This window comes from Chiloscyllium punctatum, chromosome 3 (genome assembly GCF_047496795.1).
Source record: "Chiloscyllium punctatum isolate Juve2018m chromosome 3, sChiPun1.3, whole genome shotgun sequence".
NCBI lineage: Eukaryota > Metazoa > Chordata > Chondrichthyes > Orectolobiformes > Hemiscylliidae > Chiloscyllium > Chiloscyllium punctatum.
Window position 1 is genome coordinate 61,679,758 of NC_092741.1, and position 18,498 is coordinate 61,698,255.

The window sequence follows — 18,498 nt, forward strand, 5'->3', positions numbered from 1 at the left end:
AGTAACTTTATCAGTTTTGTGGTCTTTGCTTAAAGTTGCACAAAGTTCTTATGTAGGATTTGTATCTCACTGGTTACATTTTAGTTGGTTCTCCAATGTTAGGATTTGTAATTTGGGGTAATAGATTAGTCAGTATCACAAGTTTAAAATCATAGTGAATAAATATTTTGATAATATAGCAGATACTTATTGTTAATCTTCAATGTTAAATGTTAGTGTCTGATGTGAAATCCAAGGTAGATATGACAAAGAAACAAAATGTTCTATGTGGATAAAGTTTCTAGCCACAGCTTTCAATTTTGGTTGTATTGTAAATAGGCATAATAGATAGGCTGCAAGTTATATATCTCAGTAGAGAAGAAAAGTAAGTAGTGTGGAGGGCATGCAACCAATCTGTTATAATTAATTCTTGCAACACCAAGGAAGTTTTGTTTTAGCCATGAGTTTGCTATTTCATTACCCAGAATTAACTTAGACTGATGGAATAAGTTTAATTTGAGAATTCTTCGCAGGAACTGTAAAATAACTTGAGCAGAACAAATTTATATACAAAACCTTACATTACTGTACTTGTACAGATCTTTCTGTCTGCAAATCTTGGAGGAAGTGAGAACTTTGAATGTGTTTTTAAAGACTGGCTTAAGTACTAGTAGTTGAAAAGGGGGTATTCCCAACAAATGTTACCGTGCTTTTGAAAGCTATAGCATATATCATTTAGTTACACAGGTGGCACTGTTCACCGTTTATAGATTCGTACCTCCCAAATTGTTTCAGGATCCATCTACTTGGGGTGATCTCAGCAGTTTCGACTTCCTTGAAGGGGAAGACAGCACACCTAGCAAAAATGTTACAGCCAAAATCACACAGCTTCAGCATAAAGAGAGCAGCGTTTGCCAATGTGAAGGACATATTAACACAAGCCTAAGCAAAAGCATGGTGTGTCAGGGCTCCCCTGCTTCGCTCAGCTCACTCTCTCCTTCAAAGTTCAGCACTCCACCAACTATCCTTCGCCGCACAAAGAGAGGGCATCCTAACCACTCAGCTAGTGGTGATAGTAATTGGTCCACATTAGCTGACTTCAGCTGCTCTACTCCCAAGCGTACCCATGTCAAAGGTCCGCCCTTCTCTCCCTCGCAGGTAGATGAACAGTAATCAACAGATATTACTAATACTGCAACAGACATGAAATGGTTAACAATTTAGAAACTAATTCTATGGAACAAATGACTAATCACTTTTATACTCACTGATTTGACTGTGTATTTTTAACCCACTCACTACTGTCCTTCTGACCACTCTTCTCAGATCAGCACAATGCTAATTAGTTTGCTTTCCTTTTTATACACTTAAATACCAACTTTTTTCAATGAGTGTACTAGAATATGATTGGCTTTTCATTTACATTTTGTATTCAGTTTAGTCAAAAAGTTGTGTTTCCTGTAACCAAGACTTGGCCTCTTTTTCTGATTTCCCAGACACAAAGCATTTGTATGTTGCAATTCAGCACAACATTTTTGCGTCTTGCTACATTTAACTTGTGTTCTTTTGGCTGACATACTCAAGGACTGAAATTTTAAATATTGTCATTGAATTTATTAAAAAGCAATACATGACAAAAACATGCTGGATCGCTTAGTTTACCAGGATGGACTGTTGGATTAGATTTTTGCCTTCCCAAATATAATCAATAACGCAAGAGGATCCAATTACATTGAACATAATATGTTCCTCTTCTCTGGACCTTCATCAGAACCCAATACATATTTAATGCAGGTATGCCTGGTGAGAGCAGATATATTGGCTGACCCATGGGCTGATGCATGGAGCCCTCTAGGGATCTAGATCATGAAGATTTGGAAGCAGTTATTTTTAATTTTTAATGCCTTTTTGCAAATTAAAAAAATTGTCCCTGAAAATTTTGCATGGTCAAAAAGATTCCAGCAAACATTGTGAGCAAAAATGTATTTGCTCTTTTTGGTCTGTGAATTTTTATGCTTTTGACCTCTGTTTTAATAAATGAATAACCTATTTAAGAGTGTAATGGTTCCAAATGTATATTGGTTTCAATTTTGAAGTTTTAAAACATTTTATCAGTTTCTGCCAGTTTCAAGTTTTTATTGAACTCCAGAAAGTCACATTGTTATGTTACTGGAAACAGAACTTTTTTCCCTTAGGTGTTATTTTGTGTTGCGTGATTACACCTGCCAGTAATTTTAATTATTTCAAAAGCAAAAATGAAACTCCTTTCCATTTGAGGTTCACTTTTATTTACCCTGGCCTCTGTGGATGGAGCTTCACACTCTAGATTTTTGGTACTTTAATCTCAATGGCTCTTTTTCCTTTCAGTTTTTAAATACACCCACAAATGAGCACCTAGAAATGGAATCACCTGCATTAACTTCTACGCCAGTGTGCAATCAAAAGATCATTGTAACAACTCCACTACATCGTGACCAAACACCTAAGCCTCAAAAAGAAAATGATGCGTCAGTATGATTCTGCTTCTTATAGATTTTGTTTCCTTTCTTATGATATTAATTAATTGACAAAAAAAAGTAAAAAGATCTGATTTATGTGTGATATTATTTCAAAAGATGCTGAAAAGCTATGACAGTCATTTGTTGGAGAAATTGTATTTTTGTTATACTGAACAAGGGCATCTTATTGAAAAGTTTTATATGTTTATAAATGTTCAAAGAAAAATGGCCAGTTGCATCAGAATTTGAAGAAAGCCACCAGTTTGTAGTTCATGAGCCAAAAGATTAACTGAAAATACAAAGCATTTTGAAATGATATACATAAAATATCACTATGGTCACATGGTATGACACTGCTTCAATTTGTATTTGCCCTCCCAAATCTACTCATTAAGGCCCATAGTTGGGAATTTATGCAGTGCAATTGTGGCTTCCCAACAGGCAAGTTTACTGTAATTATTACAAGAATGACAGAGTGACAGGTAGGCATTTCCTCAAAGTTGCATGTGAAGTATGTTTCACTCGATCCAGCATTTATGCACCTCCAAGAAGTCATATCAGTATTGTGTTGGGCATGGACCAGAATGTATTGTGTTCATTCTGAAAATGGCATAGATCTATAGTTTTTAAGGGATGGTCCAGCATAATTTTCTTTTAACTTAGTAACTTGGCTGTAACTGTTTAATTAGTTTCAGAACTCCAAATATCAGACGTTCAATATTAGAAGGCTCACCTAGAACACCCACACCCTTTAAAAATGCACTTGTTGCTCAGGAAATTAAATGTGGACCCTTGAAAATGCTGGTAAGAATTTCTGGCCTGATTGATTGTCACTGTGTGAATATTAATTTGAAGCTGATCAATAGAACAATTTTGATAATTTCTCATTTCCTTGCAATGTAAGGCAACATCTCATCTTGCAGACAACACTCAAGATGTAATTAAACAAGAGGCCAATGAAACTACAATTATAAGTAGTATTCATGAAAATGGACAACCTCTTTTAAAGAAAATTAAGCAAGAAGTAAGTTTTTCCTTTCTCTATAACAAATATAAATTTATGCAAACTTGCAGGAAACCTACAATCCAAGATTTTGGAGATTATAGTGGGCGGCACGGTGGCACAGTGGTTAGCACTGCTGCCTCACAGCGCCAGAGACCCGGGTTCAATTCCCGCCTCAGGCGACTGACTGTGTGGAGTTTGCACATTCTCCCCGTGTCTGCGTGGGTTTCCTCCGGGCGCTCCGGTTTCCTCCCACAGTCCAAAGATGTGCAGGGCAGGTGAATTGGCCATGCTAAATTGTCCGTAGCATTAGGTAAGGGGTAGATGTAGGGGTATGGGTGGGTTGCGCTTCGGCGGGGCGGTGTGGACTTGTTGGGCCGAAGGGCCTGTTTCCACACTGTACGTAATCTAATATCTTTGAAAGGCAACAGATTCTACAAATTTTTAAATCTACCTCAACTTGCCCTATCTTTCTTTTCCCAACCTTTCTTTAATCATTGGATGCAGAAATGTAAACCTGGAAATTACAGTGAATATTGTTATTGTTTGAAATTGCTTCTGTTGAGTTTCTTACTGTTATTGTAGTGGAATCCTTAACCTGTTTACTTTAAGTGAGTTAGCTGCTCTATTAAATATTAAAATACAAGGACAGAAATTTAAAACATATTAAGTATTCGTTCAAATCAATTATAACCATAAGTTTAAAGAGCTTTATTATGTCACCCATTGGCTTTAGTTCTTTCCAATAGAAAAAAGACTCCACATCCTTTACTAATATGTGTGATCTTTGACCCCTCTTTTCTGCACTGTGCCCAGTGTCCCTATGTTCTTTACTAATATGACGGATAGAACTGTATGTTGTACCTTTGATGTGTTCTAACCAAGATTCAATTCAGGTAAATTATCTACTTTAAAATTATTTATCTGTCAACATAATGTCTAATACCTGATTTACCTTGTTTATGGTCTTGCTGACCTGCGACCTGGCTTTTAGTGATTGGTACATTTGTACTCTGAGATTCCTTTGCTTCCCTTTGATACCTGGACTTGTACCTTCCAAGCAATACGTGATATGTCTATTCTGCCTACCAAAATGTACTATCTTAAGTTTACTCATGTTGTGAATTATGCGTCCATTCTAAATGTTTATTCATGTCTGCCTATAATTTAATCTAGTCCTAACCAATTTGACATTATCTCCAAATGTAAAACGTTTGGGCTGAGTTTTCAACTTTGAACTAGGGATTGGGAATTGGGGAAATTCCTAGCTTCCCACACATGCCTCAGGAAGTTTTCTGTGTTTCGACCCAATTCTCATCGCAGGAGGTCAGTATGTGCTAAAGTCAAGACAGCTGACCTTGGAGTGCTTTTACAGATAGTCACCGGGCACTGTCAAGTGCTGAAGTTGGCTGCTTGAAAGGCCTGCCTCAGTGCTTGAGACTTTATTCAGTTTTAGTAAGAACAGTAAGGCTTTACATCCCTCATCACTCACATATACTCCCGATGCCCATCCATTGCATCTTATATTCCTCCACTCACCTATTAAGGCTCCTCATATGCTCCATGTCCATTATCCACCTCTCTGGCCCCTCACACCCTCAATGTCAAGTTATTCCCCACACTAACCTCTAATAGCCCTTGTGACAAGCTGTGTCCTTCACCAGCTCCATGTCCTCATACAGCCTCAATGCTAACCTGTGGCACCATTCCTGATGAAGGGCTTATACCTGAAACATCGATTCTCCTGCTCCTGGAATGCTGCCTGACCTGCTGTGCTTTTCCAGTACCACACTCTTGACTGTGGCACGTTCATGCTTATTTACTCATTTGTATAGAACCAGTGACACTAGGACAAGTTTTAAAAAAACTTTAACAGAGGCAGTCATTCATTCATAATTTTGTTTAGTTCCTTTAGAAAATTTCTTTCAGTACAGGTTAATAAAAGTGTCAGTCTTCCAGATCCTAAAATGCAGAAAAAGCAATTACATTTATATAGTATTTGAAACAGCAGAGTTCCAAGCAAGCTATTACTTGAGTGACAGCTCTCTGATTTAGTCTATCAATCACATCGTGTTTATTTATATTGAGTCATGGAGTCATACAGGATCCTTTGGATCAACTCATCTACGCCAATCAGCCATCACAATCTGATCTAGTCCCATTTGCTAGCATTTGGCCCATATCCCTCTAAACTCTTCCTATTCATATACCCATTCAGATGCCTTTTAAGAGTTGTAATTGTACCCTCCTTCACCACTTCCACTGGCAACTTGTTCCATAAATGCACCACCCTCTGCGTGAAGCAGTTGCCCCGCAGGTGTTCCCTCTTACCTTAAACTTATGCCCTCTAGATTTGGACTCCGCCAGCCCAAGGAAAAGACCTTGGCTATTCACCCTGTCTTTGCTTCTCATGATTTTATAAACCTATATAAGGCCACCTCTCAAACTCCAATGCTCCATGGAAAAAAGCCCCAGCCTATTCTAGCTATTTCTATTACATAAACCCTTCAATCTTTTCTGCACTTTCTCAAGTTTAACAACATCTTCCCTATAGAATTTTATGCAGTATTCTAAATATAGCCCCACCAACGTAAATAAGTCAAGGTTTCAAGTGCTTGCAGTTTCTGCAGTTGATTTAATGGATATGGATGTTTTGACATTTCTGTTGGCCTATAGCAAACAGAGTTTATTTTTAGAAAGTGGAAATTCATGTGCGAATGATTTTTCTTAAACCTTTTCCAAAGCACTTTAGAGTTCATTGATTCTTTATAAAATGGGCATGGAAGTACCATGACTCGGCATGCAGTGTCTCCCCAAGTCCATAAAAATCTAGCCATCTTATTATTCTAAACTTCAAATCATAAATGTAAGTTCTGAACAGCAGCAATCCCAGTACTGATCCTTGTGGAATTCTACTTCTCACTTTCTGCTTCTCAGACTGTGTACTCTTTGTCCTGCTCTTTGTCTTGAAGCCAGCTAGCAATCCATTCTGTCATTTGTCTGCTGATAGCACCTCCTCCGACCTTATTTATCATGCTATTACAGGTAACTTTATTAAAAGACTTGTGAAAATACAAATAAACCATTTCCTGCATCACCATTGTCTAATTTTTTCAGACCTGATAATTGCATAATGTTTCTTTGTAAATCAAGATCATATTCCGAATCATAAAGTCTTAAATTTACTTATTAATTTCAGGTGGAGTCTCCTGATAAGAAAATGAGGAAATTCCTCACATTGGCACCATGGGAAAGAGAACACTTAAATACTCAGCTTTTCTCACAGGGTCCTTTGGAAGAAGTACCTGTATGTATGCTAAACCTTGTTACACTTGTTCTATTTTTCAACAATTTCAATTAATAAGATACAAATCCATGTTGAAATACACTGCACTGTAAGCTAAAGTAAAGAAAGATTGAATGTTCTGTTTTAACCTCTCATGATAAAATAATTCCAAAACTCCACATAAACTGAGTGCATTTTGATTCCTAAGGAGGAAGAATGGAAATTATTCAGCTGTAGCTTATATAGAACTAATGCCAATAGTTCTCATCCACCCTATAATATCCTACATTTTCTTACTTCTTCATAGGCTATTTGAATTTTGTCAGACTGAAGATTTGAAAGAGCTGTTTTTAGCACTGGTAACTCCTTGGTGAACAAATTTTCTGAGGTCTGCAAAATTGTAACATGCGTTTCATTAATGCAAATTCTCTGTCACGCATTTGACAAACTGAAGACACTATTTCTAAAGCATGAACTTCTAAAACACAAGTTGGCTGTAACATGATTACATCACCAACATTAAGCACTTTTTCTATAATGTAGGATTGCTCAAAAATGCAACCATCACATTATAGAAAAACTACCTGTACATTCTCACAATGTTTTGTGAATGCCTTTGCCTTGTCTGGTGCTCATACACAATGCTATTCCAGTGGTTACAGGATGGTTGGTGGGAGACTGCAGATGGCTTGACACCCCTGGACCTTGAGGCCTTGATTTTTGTGCTGTGACACCTTATCATGCAGAGCATCAGTCTGCCCAGGTAACAGTGGGGCCACTAGCTATATGGTGGTGTGGCACAAATACTCTCTTTCTCGAAGAAGACACCTGTTTACTGCATCAAAGAGCCACTTCGGACAGCCTCTCAGTAATCTCAGTAATTTGCTGATGCAAAGCCTTCTGAACTACTGAGAGATGCTGCTTCCCCTTGAACACTGGTATCAGCACAGCAGTCTGAGCTTGCCTAACGAAAAATTGAGCATGTATGGTAAGAAGTGTGAATTTCGTCCCCAATCTGATCCAATACTTGAATATTGTTTGGCTTGTATCTGTGCTTCATGGAAGTTGAGATATCAGTCATCAGATGTTATTATCAGGGCTGGGTCTGTCAGTCCTATTGAGGAATTGGCCATCACCTTCACACTGGAAGCAGTAGGCCATAACTTCTGCACATGCCATGTCCCAAGATTGAGCAAAACCTCTCTGCTTCTTGACAAATACAGTTAGCCTGTTCATGCACTAAGCATTTGGATGCATGCCTGTACACTACCTCTTCAATCTCTGTCTTCTGCAGTGGTAATATTTCCACATGTAGCAGAACTTATTTGTAACTTTGCCTTCCATGAAGCTAGTGTACACACTGTTCTTTACTCCTGATCTATCTGCAGGTCAATCATATCTAGTAACTCAACAGGTGTTGATGCTACTTCTATGTTATCCTCTGAAGTACGTGTAAGATGAGTATCTAAATTGATAACTGTGCGTTTCAAATGAAGTAATTATGTGTTTTCATCAGATATGTTCTCTTGTTCTCATCATTCAGTCTGAGGTTGGCCAAACTGCATTTTTTCTTTATAAATCATTCATGGGATGTGAGCATTTCTGGCTGAACCAGCATTTACTGCCCATCCCATGTTACCCTTGAGAAATTATGGTGAGCTGCCTTCTTGAAACGCTGCAGTCCACCTGGTTTCGGTAGAGGGAGGAAATTCACAGATTTTGATCCAATCTCACTTAAGTAACAGCCATACATTTCCAAGTCAGGATGGTAGGTAGCTTGAAGGGGAACCTGTGGGTAATACATTCTAAATATATTCTGCCATTGTTTTTCTGGTTGTTGGTAGTCATGGATTGAAAGGTGTGGTTTAAGGAGCCTTGGTGAATTTCTGCAATGCATTCTGCAGATGGTATACACTGCTGCTACTGAGCATGGACTTGATGCCAGTCAGGTAGGATACTTTCTCCTGAGTGGTGTTAAGCTTATTGTGTTGCTGGAGTTGCACTAAGTCAGTCATATGTTGGATATCTGAAAGCATAAATGTTGAAAAAGAAAGTTGTGGTGAGAGAAATACAGCATGTTAGAAACAAAATGTCTGGTCATACCATCTGCAACTTGTACTTGGTGCCAGATAAGAGGATGAGAGGAGGTAGAATTTCAGAAAGTGACTTGAGGCAGAAATATAATATCCTCCTCGATGTTCTCAGCAATATTGGTAGCTGTTACCTCAGTAAAAACAATAACTGCAGATGCTGGAAACCGGATTCTGGATTAGTGGTGCTGGAAGAGCACAGCAGTTCAGGCAGCATCCGAGGAGCAGTAAAATCGACGTTTCGGGCAAAAGCCCTTCATCAGGAATAAAGGCAGATAGCCTGAAGGGTGGAGAGATAAATGAGAGGAAGGTGGGGGTTGGGAGAAAGTAGCATAGAGTACAATAGGTGAGTGGGGGAGGGGATGAAGGTGATAGGTCAGGGAGGAGGGTGGGGTGGATAGGTGGAAAAGAAGATAGGCAGGTAGGACAAGTCATGGGGACAGTGCTGAGCTGGAAGTTTGGAACTAGGAAGAGGTGGGGGAAGGGGAAATGAGAAAACTGTTGAAGTCCACATTGATGTCCTGTGGTTGAAGTGTTCCAAAGCGGAAGATGAGGCGTTCTTCCTCCAGGCGTCTGGTGGTGAGGGAGCAGTGGTGAAGGAGGCCCAGGACCTCCATGTCCTCGGCAGAGTGGGAGGGGGAGTTGAAATGTTGGGCCACAGGGCAGTGTGGTTGATTGGTGCGGGTGTCCTGGAGATGTTCCCTAAAGCGCTCTGCTAGGAGGTGCCCAGTCTCCCCAATGTAGAGGAGACCGCATCGGGACCAACGGATACAATAAATGATATTGGTGGATGTGCAGGTAAAACTTTGATGGATGTGGAAGGCTCCTTTAGGGCCATGGATGGAGGTGAGGGAGGAGGTGTGGGCACAGGTTTTGCAATTCCTGCGGTGGCAGGGGAAGGTGCCAGGATGGGAGGGTGGGTTGTAGGGGGGCGTGGACCTGACCAGGTAGTCACGGAGGGAACGGTCTTTGCGGAAGGCGGAAAGGGGTGGGGAGGGAAATATATCCCTGGTGGTGGGGTCTTTTTGGAGGTGGCGTAAATGTCGACGGATGATTTGGTTTATGCGAAGGTTGGTAGGGTGGAAGGTGAGCACCAGGGGCATTCTGTCCTTGTTACGGTTGGAGGGGTGGGGTCTGAGGGTGGAGGTGTGGGATGTGAACGAGATGCGTTGGAGGACATCTTTAATCACGTGGGAAGGGAAATTGCGGTCTCTAAAGAAGGAGGCCATCTGGTGTGTTCTGTGGTGGAACTAGTCCTCTTGGGAGCAGATCCGGCGGAGGCGGAGGAATTGGGAATACGGGATGGCATTTTTGCAAGAGGTTGGGTGGAAAGAGGTGTAATCCAGGTAGCTGTGGGAGTCGGTGGGTTTGTAAAAAATGTCAGTGTCAAGTCGGTCGTCATTAATGGAGATGGAGAGGTCCAGGAAAGGGAGGGAGGTGTCAGAGATGGTCCAGGTAAATTTAAGGGTGGAATGTGTTGGTGAAGTTGATGAATTGCTCAACCTCCTCACGGGAGCACGAGGTGGCACCAATGCAGTCATCAATGTAGCGGAGGAAGAGGTGGGGAGTGGTGCTGGTGTTTCTGGAGGAAGTGGGAGGATTCAAAGGAGAAATTGTTAAGGGTGAGGACCAGTTTGGCCAAACAACTGAGAGTGTCAGTGGAAGGCCACCAATATCATTTATTGCATCCCTTGTTCCCGATGCAGTCTCCTCTACATTGGGGAGACTGGACGCCTCCTAGCAGAACGCTTTAGGGAACATCTGCGAGACACCCACAACAATCAACCACACCGCCCTGTGGCCCATCATTTCAATTCCCCCTTCCACTCTGCCGTGGACATGGAGGTCCTGGGCCTCCTTCACCGCCACCCCCTCACCATTAGACGCCTGCAGGAATAATGCCTCATCTTCCGCCTCGGAAAACTTCAACCCCAGGGCATCAATGTGGACTTCAACAGTTTCCTCATTTCCCCTTCCCCACCTCACCCTCGTTCCAAACTTCCAGCTCAGCACTGTCGCCATGACTTGTCCTACCTGCCTATCTTCTTTTCCACCCATCCACCCCACCCTCCCCCCTGACCTATTACCTTCATCCCCTCCCCCACTCACCTATTGTACTCTATGCTACTTTTTCCCCACCCCCACCCTCCTCTAGCTTATCTCTCCACCCTTCAGGCTCTCTGCCTTTATTCCTGATGAAGGGCTTTTGCCCGAAACATCGATTTTACTGCTCCTCAGATGCTGCCTGAACTGCTGTGCTCTTCCAGCACCACTAATCCAGAAGCTGTTACCTCAGTGCCCACCAAAACATTGCAACACACCACCTCCAAAGAAATCAAAAGATAGAGGTTTGTCTGTCCCTGGCAGCCTCTTGTTTTATGTATCTTTGCCTTCAAGACAGAGTAAAAAATTGGTGAGCATGCACAAGTTGTTTAGATGAAGTGCTTGTAAAGCTGAATGTCTGGATGTATGTGGAAAATGCGAGTTTGAATTTGGCAGTTTTATTAAATATGCGAGGGTGAATTGTGGCATATAGATTTTAGGCATGAGTCCTGTTGGCCAGATATTATTGATGGGAATGACAGCTGTGTACTGTACTATTGTGTGAGACTGATGATAACATGAGTGCATTCATACACCATTGTCACCCTTGTGAGATCATTAAACGTTCTGCCACTGAATTGACTTCCATGCCTACCTGTTCCCATTCCAGTTGATGTGTGCTTGAAGGACCTCCTAATCGTGTCTTTTCCACTTACTGGATGGAAAAGAAAGAAAGACTTTCATTTGTATAACATTTGTCACAACAACAAGGCACTTCAAAGTGCTTTATAACCAATGAATTATTTTTGAAATACTCTTGTAGAAAACAAGCAATCACGTTGCACACAGCACATTCCCACTTAGAACAATATGATAATGACCAGGTAGTCTGTTTATGTGATGTTAACTGGAGGATAAATATTGACAAGGCCATGAGATTTATTCTTCAAAATGATCCTAAGGGTCCTTTCTTACTTATTCGAGGTGGATAGTGCCTTGTTTTTAATGTCTCATTTGAAACCTGGTTCCTTCAACAGTACAATATTCCCTCAGTCAAGTGTGTAACATATTCAGCATTTGAGATACTGCCAATCAATGAAAGGAGTATCCACACAAAGTTTGCATGCTGCCTACATCTCACCAACAAGAGTAGGTAGTGGATAATCAGGCATCATGATTTCTACACATGGTGATTGATTTTTGCCCCATAAATGTTTTAATTGATTGGTTTGAGTACAAGCCTTCTCTAAAACATCTAATAGTTCCCTCTTTTTATGGACTGGATTTTACAGGGTACTGCAGTCCTGTCTTCCCTAGCTAAAACATTTGGGTGTGAAAGCCTGCCCACAAATCAGTTTACTGTCCTACAGCAATTAAACGCTGGCAGCAGCATTAAGTGTTTTAAGACGAGCCTTAGGCCCACCTTCATTCTCATCTCCCAAATATTGTCTTGGAGAGCTGCCTGTCCTAGACATTGGATTTCCAGGAGCTCTATGTCCAATAGCTGCAGTTGGGAGCAACAGCCAATTCCGGGGGCTGCAGCCAGGCCCACCACAGTGAAAAGCCAAGGTAAATCCAGGGTCAGAGGTCTCTGAAGGAGTGGAATATCAGGTTCAAATGATTTGGAGAGCCAGACTGAAGGATGTTCTTGGGCAGATACCTCCAGGAAGATGAATGAATATGAATACCAGTAATGTGATGAATGCAGGATTCTATTTTCCCATTCTGTTGAGCTCTCAAGGAACTGCAATCACTTTCACCCTCTTTTGTAACACCTTTCTGAGCAGCTAAGTTTGCTAGGCTTTCCACATGATTTGGGCATTCCATTCTACCCCTTTTGTGAGTAATGTTACTGCAAAGGACATATGAATCCCTGAGGTGGCCTCAGTAAACCAGAGGGCGGCAAGTTGCTCAATGCAACATCAGATTCCCTTAAAGTTTTACACAGTCTGGGGGCAGATAGGTGGGCATGCCATTTGGAAAGTATACACCCACCCCCCACCCCAAACATCCTTTTATTTGTGTCTCTGTCTCCCAAATAATTTTTAGTTTCCTGAATTGATTTTGTTTTGCTAACCACTTACTGTTAAATAAGCTGGTTTTATTTTTGATAGTTCTTGTTATAGGAGGAACATTGTATATTGCTGTAGAACAATGGTTGCAAATTCTAATTTTTCCAGTTCACTGAACTCGCATTTCTTGTGCAGGAATGTTTGATTGGTGATGCCTTTTGATGAGGGAAATTAATATTATTATTCACATATAATACCCTTCCTGGCAACAGCCAAGAGCAACTTAAAATCCAAATTTTTTGACTTGGCTACAGAAGATGTTGAGGTGGAGAATTTTAATTTTTATTAGTTGTCCTCCTAGCAGGACAAATAGATTTCAGAAAGGAATTGTGTTGTGCTGTGATTTTTATTTGAACAACAGACATGAGAACAATACATTGTTGATTCACAGTATGCTTTTCCTGTATGTTTCCAATTGAATATCAGGCATTTTGTCATAGAGAGGAAGATCAGTGTTGCCCTGAATAACTTTCTTGAACTTCTTTTTGTAAACATATACCAGGAGATCTCTGGGAGCAGGATATCACGGGAGTTGATAGGACGTATCTAAGGAAGTTACTGGAAAGGGAAGAATATTAATTTTAAAAGAATGTTATAATATAAATGGAAATTGATTTTGATTATATGCCTCATCCTAGATGCAAAATCTCCTGACAAGTTCTGTATTAATGATGCCTGTATCAGAGAAGACTGATGACATTCTTAACAAAGCATTTGCAGCACAAATGAGCAAGCAGATGGGCAGTTCATTGCAGGTATGTATGACATGTTATGAATTAGAGGTTAAGCTACATAACTGAGCTTTGCAAACTTTTGGCATTTTTTAAAAGAGTTCTCCTCTACTGGGTAAGACTGAGCACATTGACCATGAAATTCAACTTGGGCAGAGGGAACAAATTGGATTCAATGGACAGTCTACTCGTAATACACCTTAACTTGAATTTAATGGACAAGTGCACAACAGGTACTCTGCATTTTGTTACGTGCAGAATTTCACCTCAGGGTTTGAGTTATAAGGAGAGCTGAATAAGCTGGGACTTTTTTCACTGGAACATTGGAGGTTGAGGGGTGACCTTTTAGAGATTTATAAAGTCATGAGGCGCACAGATAAGCTGAATTGCAAAGGTTTTCTCCCAAGGGTTGGGGAGTTCAAAACTAGAAAGCATAATTTTACAGTGCGGAGAAATATTTAAAAGGGACCTGAGGGGCAACTTTTTCACACAGGGTGGTCCATGTGTGAAATAAATGGCCTGGGGAAGTGGTAGGTGCAGGCACAATTACAATGTTAAAAAGACATTTGGACAGCTATGAATAGGAAATGTTTAGAAGGATATGGGCCAAATACAGGCAAATGGTATTAGTTTAGTTGGGGAACTTGGTCGACATGGCCAAGTTGAACCAAAGCGTCTGCTTCTGTGCTGTCTGACTCTAAGGCTGTATAACCTTTAATTATGTTGTTGAATTTTATTTGCTCCCTTCTCACATTTGATGTGAAGGGAAATAAACAATTATGTCTGATGTATGAATGTTTCACTAACAATGCGAAGAGTAGATTTATGTTTCATAAATTTGCAAGGTTTAAATGCAGTAAAGCATTTTTATGCATCAACATTGGATATTTTGCATTTAATATCAGAATTTAGAATCTAAAATATTCATTCTTACATATCTGTAGCCATTCATTTTTTGCTTAGTGTGGTATTTCTAGTTTATTATTACAGTAGTCAAATGTTTTAATTTTTGCAGCATAAAGACTTCACATTTTACAAACCACTGATGTTGAACAGGAACAGGGAGGATTTTAGCTCCTCTTTGAACCTGTTGTATTGAGGCATTATTTTCTTTTTAATTTGTTTAATTTCGTGTTTTTGAAAAATAATGTAAATACACTTTAGAATTAAAAAAACAAGAATTCAGTGTACATTTTGGCTTTTCTTGTGTTGCTAGTATACATATTGAAATAAGTAATTAAACTACTGAGGAACAAATCCATGCACTTTAAAGAATGATATGCATTGGGTTTCTTTATACTGCGACAATGAATCCAAATGCTTAAAATATTCCATCATTTCCAGTTGTTAAAACGCTAAAATGTGAGCCTTTATTTCACTGAAACCTGAAATGTGATCAAATCTTGAATCATAATTTAAATGAATGGAAAATAATGGGAAATATTTGTGGTAGCATTTTACTTTCGAATGGGGAGAAAATCTCTGAACTCCTATACGCATTGTCAGTAGGTTGTGCACTTGGCGTGTTTAGAAAACAGGCTCAAGTCTTTTTCACTTTCATTTATACTTAATGCTCTAAAACATAAATTTGCAATAAATTATTGCAAAACCAATAAAATAAAATGGTATATGTGAAACAAAATATTAATTAAATCATGGAACCTCACCTTTAACTCCACACACCTTTAGCCTGTAAGATTATTCACTTACTAATTAGAATTTTTACTTGTAAAAATACCAGATTTCTATCTGCATGAAATCACCTACACCAGTAATGCATATTGGTCTGGTAGCGAATTAGCATCAACTTTCATGGAAAATAAACTTGTGTGTGGCATAAAATAGCTACTAAATTTTTCAATCCATTTTTCACCATTTGCATTAACTAAATTTCCCCCTCTACTGTAAACAGAAAAGCATTGACAGAGTACTCAATTAAAATAATATTTGAGTGCAAACGATTCAATTTTATCTAGTTCATACATGAATATTACATTGGCTCACGTTAAGGGCGAGTGGATGATACTGAATTTACACTTTAAGTTATAAAATACTTATAGGGAAATGAAAACAAATCATTTCATTATTCAAAGGAATTTAGTCATATTAAGTTCCATATGTTGATGTTTTCTGGGATGGGGAAGGCTATTGATGGTATAATTATTGTGTACATTCTGTACTTGAATGTGGAAAACTGGCAGCTGGACTCGTGTAATATATTTTCAGGTATCCCAGCTGGATTTGAGAAGTCCCTGGACCTGGAACCCTGGTTAGCTGAAACTCTGTTCCAGCACTCCATAAAGCCAGTAAGAGATTCATATAGGAATGATTAGATATTTAATTGTTCTTTTTATTTAAATGTGTTTATAGTTTTCCTTTTTTGTTAAATATGTATTGTTTTAGTAGAAGAAATGAAGTTAATACTCTGAGGTGCCATTACTTACCACAATATACCTTCTTACAGAATTAGTAAGGTTAGTCACTTAAACGAATAATGTAGGCAACTACAGTAGGATAAATCCTGTATATGCAGTGAGGTTATAGGTTTTAAACAGACGAATGAATTATTTACTTTCAAGCAGAGATATAACTTCTTGTGTCTTTTCTTGCAGTTTGCCAATACTTGGGAGGCTGTGGCTTGTGGGAAAACAGAAGATCAACTTATTGTAACTGAGCAAGCACGCAAATACATGAACACCTTTTCTACTCGAACATTAGTTATGTAATTTTTTTTCCAACTAAGCATTAAGAAGTTTTGAAACACGTTGTTGACTCACAATCCTCATTTCTTCTTGTGAGCTCTCCATCAATGGATGTAGAGCAATGTTTTATGACAACAATTCAATGGCGCAAATTCCATTCTTCACTAAGCACAATTCTGTTGTTTGTCAGACTAGAAGGGTTGTATTTCACCAGCCAAAAAGATAAATATCACAGTTATCTACAGTAAAAGATGCTTGAAGTTACAAAAATGATTCCTTCTATTTAAAAAAAAGTTGAATAAATATTTTCAGTTCTATTCAGCAGACTGTAACATATCAGTATTCTTTTTGTATTGGGTGGCGGAAAAGCAATTAGTTTTTGGAAGTACTTCAAGACTGATGTAATTTAAATATGTAAGTTAATAAATTAAATGAAATGCACTGTTGACAAAATAGAGGTATAGCATTACTACAAACCAAATTAGATGAAAAAAATCAAGCTTTTGAAGATGTAAAATTGATAGGTTTGAAGTATTGTTTTTGTTTGTTTTTTTGGGCCTTGTTTTGAGCCATATATATTATATATAATATACATACATATATATAAGATATATGTGCATGTGTGTTTGTGTGTAGCTTGAATAATACTGATACTGTATGTAAAAACAAAGTTTTATGTATGAAAAATGTATATTTTATCCAGTAAGTTAATTTTGTAAATGCCAAATGGATAATGTGTTGTGCTGCTAAAGACTTTAGCATGTAGACATGCTGCATGAAATGGGCAGTAGAGTTATCAGAGAAAATGGTGTTAGTTGATCAACAATGCACTGGTAGCTAGTATTTTTTTTTAAACCTAGCATTTACAAATACAAACTTTTGGGAAGTGAAATGTTTTGTCTTATTGTGACAAAATGAATATGATGCACCTTTTGTATTTTGGGAGAACACTGATACATTCACTAATTTTTTTTTATTACTTTTGTCCCATTCATTTCATATTTAACTCAAGGCATTCTGGCCCAAATGTTTTTTTAATGCATTGTACAATTTGTTCAAGAAGTCTTGGCTTTGTTCTATTGTCATGTCCAACTCTTCTGGTATACATACACCGAGCACTTGATTTAAAAGTAAAATAAGTGACTTTCAAAATGTACTACCTTAATATCAGCTTGGTGCAAATTACCTGCACTAATACATTGACTACCATTGTATAGCCACTGCCATGTACAGAAAATAAAAGTGTGTTTTTCTACTTAAAAAGTTTGTTTCATTTTATTTTTATGAAATATTTTAAGTTGGTAAGAATTTCTGAGTTGTATGTGCCCTAAGTTGAATTATGCCTTTATACTCTGCAATCTGCCCTTTCTGGATTTCCTATGTATCAGTAGGAAAAGGTGGTATCAGCATTAATTTTATTTTCCAGTACTTCACTAGGTTTTAATCAGGCATTTCATATTTTCTAGTGTCAGACCTTTCTGAAGCTGAATGCAAGCTACAGTTTAGTCCAGAATAGCTATGTGTGACCTCTGATGAATGTTACTTGCTTTAAAGATGATATAAATGCATGTATTCTGTTGTACATTGCTCAGAGAAGGATCATGGTCATAAAAGTATCCTGATGTACACTGTTCTTCATAAAATTCGCAACTGAGACCACAGTGCAAACATGAAACCAAAAGCTTCTTAATCAGAGCTTGTGGCCTGCATGATGTTTCTGAAGCCTTGTAAACTGTCTGCTAGGTAATTCAGTTGCTGCTGGCAGGCTTTAAAAATGATAAATCTCCAGGGCTGGATGAAATGTAACTCAGGTTGTTGAGTAAGCCAAGGGAAGAAATAGCCGGGGCTCTTGCCAAAATTTTCGTTTCTCTCTGGCCAAAGGAAAGGTGCCAGAGGACTGACGGACAGTTATTCAAGAAGGGATCAAGGGGTAAATCAGAACACTACAGACAATCAATCAGTCTAACCTCAGTGGTGAGAAACCTATTGGAAGCAACTCTAAGGGACAGAATCTGTATTTAGCTACACAGGGCTAATCAAGTACAGTCAGCAGGATTTTATTATGAGGTGGTCATGTCTGACCAATTTGTTTAA

General features: G+C 38.9%; 1 protein-coding gene across 8 annotated transcripts in view; it reads left to right on the forward strand.

The window, feature by feature from the left end:
* myb (v-myb avian myeloblastosis viral oncogene homolog) overlaps positions 1 to 17,661 on the forward strand; it is a 34,512-nt gene extending 16,851 nt beyond the window's left edge. For 4 of the 8 annotated variants that reach the window (XM_072554042.1, XM_072554033.1, XM_072554069.1 and 1 more), the window contains 7 exons: positions 775 to 1,137; positions 2,347 to 2,486; positions 3,167 to 3,281; positions 3,382 to 3,501; positions 6,680 to 6,787; positions 13,610 to 13,726; positions 16,315 to 17,661. In XM_072554042.1, the coding sequence (XP_072410143.1) occupies positions 775 to 1,137; positions 2,347 to 2,486; positions 3,167 to 3,281; positions 3,382 to 3,501; positions 6,680 to 6,787; positions 13,610 to 13,726; positions 16,315 to 16,428 (1,077 nt within the window). In that variant the 3' untranslated portion in view covers positions 16,429 to 17,661. Of the gene's footprint in view, positions 1 to 774; positions 1,138 to 2,346; positions 2,487 to 3,166; positions 3,282 to 3,381; positions 3,502 to 6,679; positions 6,788 to 13,609; positions 13,727 to 15,928; positions 16,009 to 16,314 lie in introns of all 8 variants that reach the window. The other 4 variants (XM_072554088.1, XM_072554099.1, XM_072554059.1 and 1 more) reach the window with 3 other exon arrangements.
* Positions 17,662 to 18,498: the final 837 nt, after the last annotated feature.